The sequence below is a fragment of the Poecilia mexicana genome, unplaced genomic scaffold (genome assembly GCF_051168715.1).
Source record: "Poecilia mexicana isolate PSO_F unplaced genomic scaffold, ASM5116871v1 scaffold_3, whole genome shotgun sequence".
Taxonomy (NCBI): domain Eukaryota; kingdom Metazoa; phylum Chordata; class Actinopteri; order Cyprinodontiformes; family Poeciliidae; genus Poecilia; species Poecilia mexicana.
Window position 1 is genome coordinate 31,401,521 of NW_028263372.1, and position 12,166 is coordinate 31,413,686.

The following is a 12,166-nucleotide window of genomic DNA, read 5'->3' on the forward strand; positions in this document are numbered from 1 at the left end:
AAACCACAAGAACATCAAGACAGAAACAAATTATTTTCATCAAGAGTGAGCTTTATCATTATTATTTGCAGAAATAACGATACAATTATCTTTCATACATTGTTTAGAGCAAATATGAGAGTTGATAAAAAACATTTTGTTCTTGCACGGTTGAAAAGTTTCTACTGTCCCTTCAAGTAATGAAATAATCCAAGTCTAAGACATTTGTTTCTTAAATTAAAAATCACCTTTCAGGGCAAATTTCAGATGAAAATTAAGCCATTTTATTACATCCAACGCCCATTGAAGTAATCATTTATATTTGGTCAGAAAGCAGTCCCACCCTCAGAGAGGAGAGGCGTTTAAGGAGATTGGTCCCTGGAGTTGGAGCAGAGGGTAGAGGAGGCTCCTCCGGCACTTGGAACTTCTCCTGGGCATCTGGACAAAGAGGGGATCCTCTCTGGACCCTGTACCTCATCGACTGCAGCTGGACACTCCAGATCCTTCCATTACTGGCCGTTTTTCACACTGAGCATTTTCTCCTGTAATAACAATTTCATTATAACCCCTTAGGAATCATTTGTGCATGACTTTACATTAAAAAATTATTCTTACTTTGATCATAGCCTCCAGCTTGATGGCATCAGCAGCAAACTTGCGGATGCCGTCAGACAGTTTCTCCACAGCCATGCGATCCTCGTTGTGCTCCCAGCGGAAAGCTTTCTCATCTAGGTGGATCTTTTCCAGATCACATGCCTTAGCTGCAAAAAAAAAAAAAAAAAAAAAAAAAGATAATGTGAATGCATAAACACCAAAGATTGACAGGTTCACAAGCTAGCACCTCGTTGATGTCCTCTAGTTGATTTAAATAAAACCTCATTCGTCCCACAGATCAAATTATGTATGGAGATCCATTTTAGTTGAAACTGTATCCAATACTTAAAGTTATCTTAATTTATTTGGCAACAGGTTTTTCTTCAATTTATCAATTTTCAAGCTGTTTGTTGAATGGAGTATAAACACTTTCTATACACAGTACAGACAATTAAGGCATTTCAGGATTTTATAGTCTTGCATCTACACATGACTTGGGTCAGGATTAACTTTGTTCATCTTTGAAATTGATTTCAATTTGAATTTATACTGAACAAAATTAGATTGCGACATTAACCAAAATTATTTAGAAAAGTCTTACATTTCTCCACAGTGAGCATTGCAGTGACAGCACTGTGATCCTGGCTGAGTTCTGCCAGCAGTCCAGGGGAGATGGTGAGCAGGTCACAACCAGCCAGCGCCTTCACTTCCCCCGTGTTTCTGAACGAGGCCCCCATCACCACAGTGCTGTAGCCAAACTTCTTGTAGTAGTTGTAAATCTTGGTCACACTGATCACACCTAAAATGAACAAGAAGAGAAAACAAAAACATGCTTAAGGTTAAAATCCATACAATTACAAAAAGCACTGGCAACTAAGCTAGAGCTACTTTGTTATTGACATTTATAGTTGCCATAAAACTGCCATAAAACTAGTGCACCCTCCTTCAGTTTAATGAGTTACCTACTGATTTTAGCTATAGTGCTTAAGGCTGAAACTATAAGTGTAAATATGATTGAGAACAGCCATCATTACCTGGGTCTTCATGTGGCTCGAAGCTTTTGCGGTCTGTGTTCTCCTTATGCCAGTCGAGAATGCGTCCAACGAAGGGTGAGATGAGAGTCACCTTTGCCTCCGCACAGGCAACGGCCTGAGCAAAGGAGAACAGCAGCGTCATGTTGCAGTGGACGCCATGTTTCTCCTCAAGCTCCCTAAAAACATATGAATAACAAAAGACATCAAGAATATTTCAAGAGTTTTCCTACCAACACTTTTAAAAAGACAAGAACTTGAGAATATGGACAATCAAGGGAACCCAGGTTCTAACTATGACTGATTCAGTTTCCGGAATCAAACGCGGTTTTGCTTTCTCTCCCCATTGCAGATTCACTGATATGCAACCAGTAAAAAAAAAAAAAAAAAAAATCACAGTTTTATCTGTAAATATCCCAACAGTACATTAATGTCACAGCACTGAGGCACCGTTTCCCAGACATTATGCAGGTTTATCTGCACGCAAGCTGGGGCCATAAATTTTAAGGTTGAACAAGAAGACAAAACAAAAACATGCCTAAGGTTGTTTGCAGTGGTTTGTGAATGTGTCGTGAGAATGACCTTCTAAAGAGAGTCAATTAGGAAGGAATCTTCCTTCTTTAGTCCAGGCCCTAAAGGTCAAGAACCTGTGTCCGTCTTTGACACCAGAAACAAAGAGGGACTAATTTATAGGAATAAAAACTAGAATTCTCTGCATTTTTCTCAACATCTAACAGGGCAGAAGTGATGCACTCTTCCCCTTTCTGAAGCAAAGACATGTCGCATTTGTCAGACACAAATTTGCATGAAAATTTTGACTAACGCATCTCTTTCTCGAGTCCGTTAGTTTCATTACACCAAAACCAAGATTATATACAGTGCCATACAAAATCTCACTTCAAGTCATTGCCGTCATTGTATATGCACAGGATTGTAGAAGTTTGTTGTAATGTGACATAGTGTGAGAAAGTTTTTAAAATTGCCTTTTTTTCTTTTATAAAATTTGAGAAGTGCGACGTGCATTTGTATTCAACAAAATAAATTCCAGGAAAGCCATTTGCCTTCAGAAGCAACCTAATTGGTAAATGTCTATTTGCCAGTTAGGTAAATTTAATCTATTATTCTGTGAAAGTTTCATAAATTTGTTAAAACATTCGTGAACAAACAGCATAATTTGGTGAAGAGATACACCAGATAGACTCTGGATGGGAAACTAAGAATAAGTTATAAAAACATTATCTGATGTTTTGGACATCTGTGTATGATTCAGTCAGACATCTGACTGAGTCAGATGTCTGACTGATTTTTAAGTCTGGTAGGTTTGCACAACTGCAAACCTACCTAATACTGTGGTCCACCTAAACTTACAGGCTAGTCAAGAAAAGCAATAAGGGAAGCAGTCAAAACCCCCATGGCAAAGATCCACAGAGCAGGTGGGAAAATCTGTCACCAGGACAACGGTTAGTCATTCACTCTACAAATCTTATGAAATCTTGACCTTATGAAAGAGTGGATGTGCAGAAAAGAAGCCATGAGAGGTCCATCTGAAGTTTACCAAAGGATATGGGGAAAAAAGGAAAAAAAAAAAAAAAACAGAAAATGTGGCGGAAAAAAATAATATTCTGAACACTGTGTGTGGAGGAAAACTAATCTTGACTCACTATGAACACGGCATCGGCTCTGTGATACACTGAGAGGCAGCAACATGCTGTGGGGATCATATTCTAAATACAGAGAAACATACAGCCAATGGTTCAATTATGCATGTTAGAATGGCCCAGTCAAAGTCCAGACTTTATGACATTAGGAAACTAGAAACTGCAGTTCTCAGATACTCTGTCAAAGTTAACAGTTTAAGCTTTGGGGAAAGATTTTACCCTCTAGGTATAAAAAGCACCTAGAGATAAAGCAGTGAAACATTATTGCTAATTGCCAATCAAAGATCATGTATTTATTCACACTTTAAAACTTCAAGTGTGTTTAAGTTTGTGTTTGTAACTGGACAAAAAGTGAAAAGAGGTAAATACTTTTGCACAGCAGCCTCAATGTTTTAGTTTTTACACCCTGAGATTTAAAATAAAATTCAACAAACATCTTTCTGCCTGACCTCACCGAATCAGGGCAGCAAGGTTAATTATAATAGTTTATTATTTACAGATTCACTTCAGTAATCAATAATTTGGACTAGATTAAACCCACAAACTTTTCATGTCAATTGTTAAAATAAAGGCATTAAACAAAATTATCCCCACCTCCCTCCAAAATCTGCAGGTCAACATTTTTTTCAAACTACGAATCTTGCACAGTTAATCTTGGGTCTTCATTGTGACAGTTTAAGAGGCAATAATTTTACTGTTAGAGTAATTAGTATGCTTCAGCGAGGCAAAGATTGCTGTGGTCAAGTGAATTTTACAAGGAACCCTTTAATCATCATGATCACTGATTAAGGAACGGGAACTAATAATTATGTAGGAAGTGTTTGCTGGACTGCTCAGCTCAAATGAATCTTGCACACCGATAAGATACGGTGCATCAAGATCCATAATCCTCAAGCTACACACAAAGAACAACTTAAAGTGAAAACCAGATTTTAGACGGTAAGCTTTAATCAAGGAGCCGTTTGAATGCAATTACCCTTAAAAAAAAAAATGACTGGCATAAAAATGAATGCCATAAATCTAATTTTAAGTCTGATTTTAAAATTAGACTTAATCTAATTTTAAAATTAGACATAGATTGTATTAGATATAAAGAACCAGACTTCTGTATATTAAAGCATAATTAAGAGCAGATGGACATACTTAAAACCTCCATACTCACTTTCCAGCCTGGATTCCCTCCCATGTGGAGGACAGCTTGATGAGAACGCGGTCCTTGCTGATGCCTGCCTCTTCATAAAGAGCAATGAGCTTCAAAGCTTTTGCCACCATCTCTTCTTTATCAAAAGACAATCTGTACAAAGGAAGGAAAAGGCCAAAAGCGATGATTTGTACGTATATTATATGTTTTACAAACATGTCATACGCATGTTTCATACTATGCCTTATGTCACAAGTTTGACTTTCCCCATTCTTATTTATCAAAAACCACATTTTTCATATTAGCTTGCATCTTCGATTTTACTGCATGAAACAATTTTGATCCAAGTATATTCTAGCAGGTTTATATGATTAAAAAGTAAAATAATTTAAAAAAAAATCACAATCCAAAAGTGTCAACTTAAAAATAAAAGAATAAAAAATAAAATTTGTTCAATTAAAAAGACTTGACATATTTAATGGTGCCGATATTTCATCTACTTTATGGTGCTGTTCAATTTATTTTACAATCTTGAAAAAATAAAATGATTTTTGTAAATTTCATGTTTTTATTTTGCAATGTTTCCAGACTGATGCAAGATTTTGTTCATTTTGATGCCTGAACCTACATGTGTTATGCAGTCCTGTTTTGAAAAGTCAGCTCTTTAAAAATGTGGTGTGAACTGACACACACTGTATGAAACTTCGGATCAGAAAAATGTCAAACATGAAATGACTAAAACTGCAAAGGCATGAAATAAAAAAGCGCTTTAATGAGCCGCGTGCACATGGTATCAGCAGCATTTAGCAAACAAATATTTGTGTCTTTATGCACAACAAAATAATCCTTATTTTCCTTTAGTTGAGCAGCCCTGCTTCTACACTGCAAAGGTTGGTGTCTGCACCCACCTGGCATCCACCTCCGTAGAGACTCTGCCTGGAACCTTTTTCAGGATCTCCAGTCCGAAACTCACAAACAGCTTGTCCATGGTGTTTGCTACCTGCTCCTCTTCAGTTCTGCAAAACAGAGAAACTTTAATTTATGTCAGAGTTACAGTGGATGGAACAATTAGTTAACGCTTAGACAACTCTATATGGAAGACTAAAGAGACACTTAATCATTACATTTGGCTTTTCTTACATCAGAGAACCAATTCTTACCCTCCATTGGCAATGCCATATTTAATGGCCTGATCCACAAGGTGCTGGTAGGCTGGCATCTTAGCAGCAGCCAGGATCAGAGATGGGTTAGTGGTTGCATCCTGAGGTTTATACTCATCAATGGCTGCAAAGACAGAAAACACAGATCAGTCTCATGAAACCCGAATTAGATTTTAACAGAGGCAAAATCATGAAAACATAGAAGAGTGAGGAACTGTTTGTATGTTTCAAAACACCACAGATTAAACTTCTGCTTTATTAAAAATGCATGCAAGATGAGAGAACGTTCAAGCCTGACAACTGAAACATAAAAGCTGAAGTCAGTAAGAAGTGCTGCCATCTAGTGTACGAGTGTTTCTCCCCGCTCTATTCTCAGTAGTTCTGTGTTTTGTTTACAAAAACAAAAAAGGAGCAAAAAGGTAATCACAAATGACTTATCCAATAAAGAAAACTTTTATGAGATAATGTAACATTACATGTCCGCACCACTAGAAAATAGTATATAGTTTATCCTAAAATATGCAGGAAACTAGGTTTTCCACTGAAGTCCAAATTATCTTTCAAGCTCTTCAGCTTCAGAACAAAGCCAGCCTCTGTTCAGTAGCTGGTATGCTGCCACCTCTTTCAACACGGGGGGAGGACAGTGGGAATCTTTCAACATGTTAGTGCTTTTGGACAAGCTGTGCCAAAATAATGGCACATGATCTATCCACTAGTTATTATTCAGAAATAAGGTTTTTGGCTCAAATTATGCAGTAAATGTCACATTTTATCTGAGGGAAAGAAAAAAAAACCAAAACTATACTATAGTTGTTTTTACATCGAGTAACTGGATTTCACGTGGTTTCTCAGCCCTTTCAGTTTACCTTCAGACTTAGCACAATAGTCGTTTTTTTTTTTCTTTTTTTCCCACGTATTGATAAGTGATTAGTGGTACTCTATAGTGAACAGACATGCTGTTAATGTAAACATGTCTGAGCTTGCAACAGCCAAGTACAGACCTCTTACAACATCTAAACAAAACCTAGATTACACAAATCAAACAACCAGTGGAAATCCTGAAAAACTGCTTCTGGCCGTTGTTTTATCAGTGACACTCCTTTCAGCAGTAGCCAATGCAATTCAGACAAAACTGCATCTTAAGACATTACTGATGTGTAAAAGAATTTTTAATTGCAATGAAGCAGTGTTTGACGACAGGAAAGCAAATGGTCAAATTCCATAACGCGTGAATTTCTCAAACTTTGATATTTGTAGTCCAACAGCAATGAAACAGTGATTTGCATTCAGAAGGTCAATTATAAACATGTCACCCTTTTTAATTGCCTATTGTTAAACTTTTCTAGAAATTAAAAACTTTGTGCCAAAAAAAAAAACAAAAAAAAAAAAAACTATTACTTTAAGTTATATTTAAAATGAAAGTTATCACATTTAGGAATTTCTGTCAAAAGGGTGCATGTACCTTTATCTTCATCATGTTACAATCACTAAATATGTAGCTGCTGATTTTACTCCATTTAGTGATAACCCCTTAAAAATGTTTTCAATTTCCCATTGTGGTTTACAGTTTGGAGATGTTGATAAAGTAAACCTAACAAGAACATAACTGTCCATATGTCCATTTAAATTTCTATTAAGTTATGCCTAATGTGAAAAACTGTTTAATTTACCCAATAACAGTAATAACCTTTTATTCTGTTGAATAAAATCTGTGGTATTTATTTTTAAGTACCACAAATCAACTGATCTGAGATATGAGCAATTATTAATTAGCCCAATCAATGTCATATTTCTGTTGGAAATGAGAAACAATTTTAATAGACTGAATTGACAGTAATTCCAACTTCTAAAAAGGCAGATACTCAGTTGAAGATCTTTTGTTGACTCCTCCATCTTAATATGTAAAAAAAGTTGTTGAGAATAATCAATCTTATGAATTTTGCCACAAGTTTTAACTGTAAACTGGTTGACTGAAATTGATAAGCGGCATGATAAATTAAAACAAGCTCAATAATTTCTACTTGGATGTATAGTTCTCTTTTTTCCTCTCCCTTTCTACCAAAAACTGGATAAAAACAGTCTTCAGTTTCAATTAGTTTTTTTGAAGGACAATTTTGTTTACAGAGACAAATATGATTCATTCTATGTTTCTATTTTGTTTATTTATCTGGGATACTTTGGAACTGCCTTCCAGTCGCAGTGTTAAATGTTGATTAGAATTTAAAGTGTATTGATCTTGGAGACTTTGTTCTTGTATTATTATGCCAGAATCATTATATTACTTGAAAATGGTCTAGAAACAACATTTACCAGAATAACTTCTTGGACCATTTATAGTCCAACCAAATTACTTATTGTGACAGGCCAACTTTATTTTGTGCCGTTTTAACTTTCTAAGTGATAACGTACCTTGCCATCATATAGAAGCTCTTTAATACCTCCTACAGATAATTTGTATTACCATACAACTTAACTGGAAATGTTGCCATCACACACACACACACACAATTTCTAATTAACGTTCCACATTACTATTAAAATTGAAATCAACTAAAATTAGTCAAAAGCTGAATTTAAAAAATCGTGAGCAGCAAAAGAGTTCATGTATGAAGTTCACTACTGCTCAGTGATTTCAGTAGCAATCTGCTTTCTAGACTCCACAAACCAGTTCTGTCATGTCATCCTGAGTCTGCAGGCTATGCACAAGGAACTGAGTGGTTTGCAACACAGTATTACAGCAAACCGTTCCTCATTCTGACCTATTGAGTAAAACAACCTTGCCCGTGGTGGTATGACAGATAACCGGTACAAAGGATGAAAAAGAAGAAATGTATACAACCTCCTGTTGCATGTCGATAAGTACATAGTAGTTTGGCGTTGTCAGCATATTTCTACCATCATAATGCTAAATGTTTGACCATCATAATGCTAAATGTTTGGGGTCAATTTTAATGTCATATAGTTTGTGTAAGCGACTGAAAGCAACATAAAAGACTCCGTTTTAACGTTGAAAAGCATTACTTTTTATGCAAAATGTTTATACGCAACAACAGCTAGCGTAGTTAGCGGCTAATGCTAACTGAGATGGTGGGATAACGTTAATAAGAAATAATGGGATTATGAGGCTGTCAGTGTTTAGTTACAAAGTGCTCAAAATTAATGGAAAGACTCGTAAAAAATATTTAATTGTTAGGTTTAGACTAACATTACTCTATACGATTAAGCACAGATAAAGCCAGATATATTAGAAACACACCCACTGCTGATATCGACCTGGCGGTCAGTTACATTAAAACCTGGATTCTTCCTGCTAAACCAGTTAGCATGCTAATGAGCTAACAGGAACTCGCAGTGGACTAAAATGTTTACCGTTAAAGTCTCCCGTGTCAGCCACCACCACGGTGAGCTTCTTCAGCTGGTTGAGGGCCGACTCCATCTTTCTGCGTTTGTCTGGTGAACCGCTAGACATGATGAGCGCAGACTGGGACCCCTTTTATACACAGAAAGCACGTGAGAGCTATTCGGAATGTCAGGGAGGCGAGAGCGCGCCGCGCAAGAGGAAGAAGTCATCGGGAGCGCGCAGCCAGAAACCACTGGGAAGAAGCGAGGAACAGTGGGAAAACTTGTGAAGGATTTCAAATAGATCCTAATAATAATTTCCCCACCACGCTAAAAAACATTCAAGTAGAAATTACTAAATTGGGTTTATACGTAAGGGTGAGAATACAATCAAAATCTTAACTAAAGCGTTTACAATTGTTAATTTTGTTTATAAACCCAAAATTCGTTTTTTCAGTAAATAAGCCGTCCTGAAAGTGACTAAAGAGACAAGTATTCTGTGTGCATATTAAATTTAATTTGTTGAATCGAACTACTGGAAATGAATAATTTTTCAATTATATTATTTACCTATTTAGCATCTAGCTCCGTAGTAAACCATATTAAAATTTATTATTCAACTCTGGAATTTTAGATTCATTTGGAAATCAGCAAAGTAATTTTTTAGCAAGAAATAAAAGTAATATTTTTCAGTGCTTTTGTGCAGCTTATGACTATATGATTTTTATTAAATATAATGCAATTTTCAAAACAGCCATATAAACATGTCTTCAGTTAATTTAATTAGCAAATTAATATAATATACTTTAATTAACGCACTAACGACCGCGCCTCTCTCACCGCGAAATCCTGCGGCCAAACGGGTAATCATACTGAATGAATGGATGGTATTGGGTACACGTTTTCACTCTATGTAACTGACGATCTTTTGGACAAGTCAGCAGTCTTCCCCTGGACTGATAGTATGGCCATTAGATTCTATTTATCAGAGTTGTACCCAAAAATTGCACTCAAGTAAAAGTTGCACTACTTCCAGATATTTTTACTCACGTAAAAGTGAAAAGTAAGAATTCAAGAAATGACTCAAGTAAAAGTAAAAAGGCATCTGTCAGATGCTCTTGCAGTATTTTACTAGTAAGGGACACTAGAGGGCAGTGCAGGGTTCAAGATTTAGCCTTAGGACATTTTGACATGTGGACAGGGAAGTAGGGCTTCAAAGTAGAAACGCTTCAACTGAAGAAAAAATGGACTGGATGTTGAATATTATAACGGAGTGACCTCATTTCTATTAAATCTTAATTATGTCATGCTTTCATTTTCACAACTTTGATATCCAATGTATCCAAAAAACCGTTAGTAGTTTATTATCTCATAATCTCAGGGTGTTACCACCCTGCAGTCATCCCCGCCGAAAGGCACATTTGCCTTTCAGCAAATGTGCTTGTGCTCTAACAAATTTACCAAATCTGATTGAATAACTTGTCACAAAAATATGATTTCCCACGTTCAAATTGCACTTAAATAATACATTTTGTTAATAAATCCAACTAAGCAACATCTGCTAAAGTCAAGTAGCAAGTGAATTTGTAAATTGTCATATATCTCGTACTACTGTTGAGTTAGAAATTAGGCCAACTAATTGAACTATGCCAAGGTCTCCTTTGGGATTTTACATCTATGTTAGAAGCATAAACAACAGCATAGGTTGTTGTCATGAGACATTCTTTTGCTACATGCCTAGAGGAGGCCAATATTCCCTGGAGACAAAACAAACAGAAAAGGGAGAACTTGTCTAATGTCTAAATATTCTTATGAAATACAATGCATTTTGGATGCATTCATATTCTGAAGATTTGCACTTTTCTATAGCAATATTGACAAAATGCCTTCCAACCTATATTTTACTTCTTACAGAATAATTTGAGGAATTTAATAACAGATGCAAGAAACAATCCAATCAGGGGCAACCTTTTCCAGCTTAAGATGAAATGCTCTTCTAAGTTTGGTACTTATAGCTTTGTAGCTTTTACAAGCTGATCTCATTGTAAAGTACAAAAATGAAAAAAATATATTATCATTACAGTGAGAGCTATATCTTTGAAAACAGCAGAAACATAGCACTGTTATGCAGTGTTATGCCCTTATCCCGATCAGTTATAAAACTTTGTTAATTCTGCTTTATCCTTCTGCCAGATTTGGTTTATAAAGGATTTCTTCCATGATGAAGGGGATTATTCTACTTTGTTCTATCAAACTTGGTTACATCTGTCTGTTGTTCTAAATTTAGGCAGTTAAAAGACGATATAAAATAAACACATTTTTTCTTAGACCTCAGACACTATAAAATGCCAGCTCTGAAATCTGAGATTATAATATGACAAATCAATCTGAACTCTAGAATATTGGCTCCATAAATGCATCATTTGGATACATTATTTGCATTCGAGGAACATAATCTGTTCAGTAAATATGCCAATGGTCATCACATTGTCCAGATTGCTAGATTATGTCATTTACTATGTTAACATAATTGTTTCTCTCAAATTGTTGACCCCTCCAGTAACAGCTTGTTCAATGTCAGTTTTATTTGCAATAATACAAATTCTATTTCAGAAACTATTTCAGAAGTCCAAATTACCTTACTTGCCTTTCAGCGAATGTGCTTGTGTTGAAAAGCAATTCATTAGCTCGTCAGCCCACAGGCTAAAGAAGCGCAATGACAGTGTTGTGTGCATTCACATCCTAGTGGAATGCTCTGCAAATAGGGTTCTGTATTGTAACCATTGAAGCATAGAGAATAGTCAGGGATACAAGGTAATGGGTTTCAACAATTGGCAATGGTTGAAATGCAACAACAGTTTGCTAAATGAGTGTCTGAGGCTACGTCAGAATTCAATAACAATGTTAGGCAAAATCTTCACAGAAAGAGATTTCTTTAGTCCAATTTTGCTGTTTACTATGCTAATTTTAAAAAGCTTGCTCATACCTTGAGTTTGATGAGACACCTCGGCTGTGTGAAATCATTTTTAGCTCAGAAAACATCTTAAAGGGTAAATAAATTATACATTTTACAAAGCATTTGTAGCGCACCAGGAAAAAAGATTTAGTCTTTTAAAATCTGAATTGTGATTAGATTGTATATAATAAATGGCTTTGAATTGTGCAGTGTGTGTTAGAAAAACACGACTGCTTCGATGATACAGTGAGGGTACAATGAAATCTAAAATGTGCACTAGATGAAGGACTGTATGAGAGGAGGAGAAA

The 12,166-nt window shown here is 35.9% G+C and overlaps 1 protein-coding gene across 1 annotated transcript; it reads right to left on the reverse strand.

The window, feature by feature from the left end:
* Nucleotides 1–30: 30 nt before the first annotated feature.
* On the reverse strand, nucleotides 31–9,136 carry taldo1 (transaldolase 1). The gene is made up of 8 exons (XM_014995859.2): nucleotides 8,933–9,136; nucleotides 5,564–5,687; nucleotides 5,312–5,419; nucleotides 4,425–4,556; nucleotides 1,608–1,783; nucleotides 1,175–1,372; nucleotides 595–740; nucleotides 31–521 (listed from the first exon to the last, which is right to left on the reverse strand). The coding sequence occupies exons 1-8, from the start codon at nucleotides 9,030–9,032 to the stop codon at nucleotides 489–491; spliced, it is 1,017 nt and encodes a 338-aa protein (XP_014851345.1). The 5' UTR covers nucleotides 9,033–9,136; the 3' UTR covers nucleotides 31–488.
* Nucleotides 9,137–12,166: the final 3,030 nt, after the last annotated feature.

Coding starts and splice junctions, on each gene's coding strand:
- taldo1 (XM_014995859.2), bottom strand. CDS start 9,032: ATGTCTAGCGGTTCACCAGACAAACGCAGAAAGATGGAGTCGGCCCTC. Junction 5,420..5,563: donor TATGGCATTGCCAATGGAGG/GTAAGAATTGGT, acceptor TCTGTTTTGCAG/AACTGAAGAGGAGCAGGTAG. Junction 1,373..1,607: donor CGAGCCACATGAAGACCCAG/GTAATGATGGCT, acceptor TGTTCATTTTAG/GTGTGATCAGTGTGACCAAG.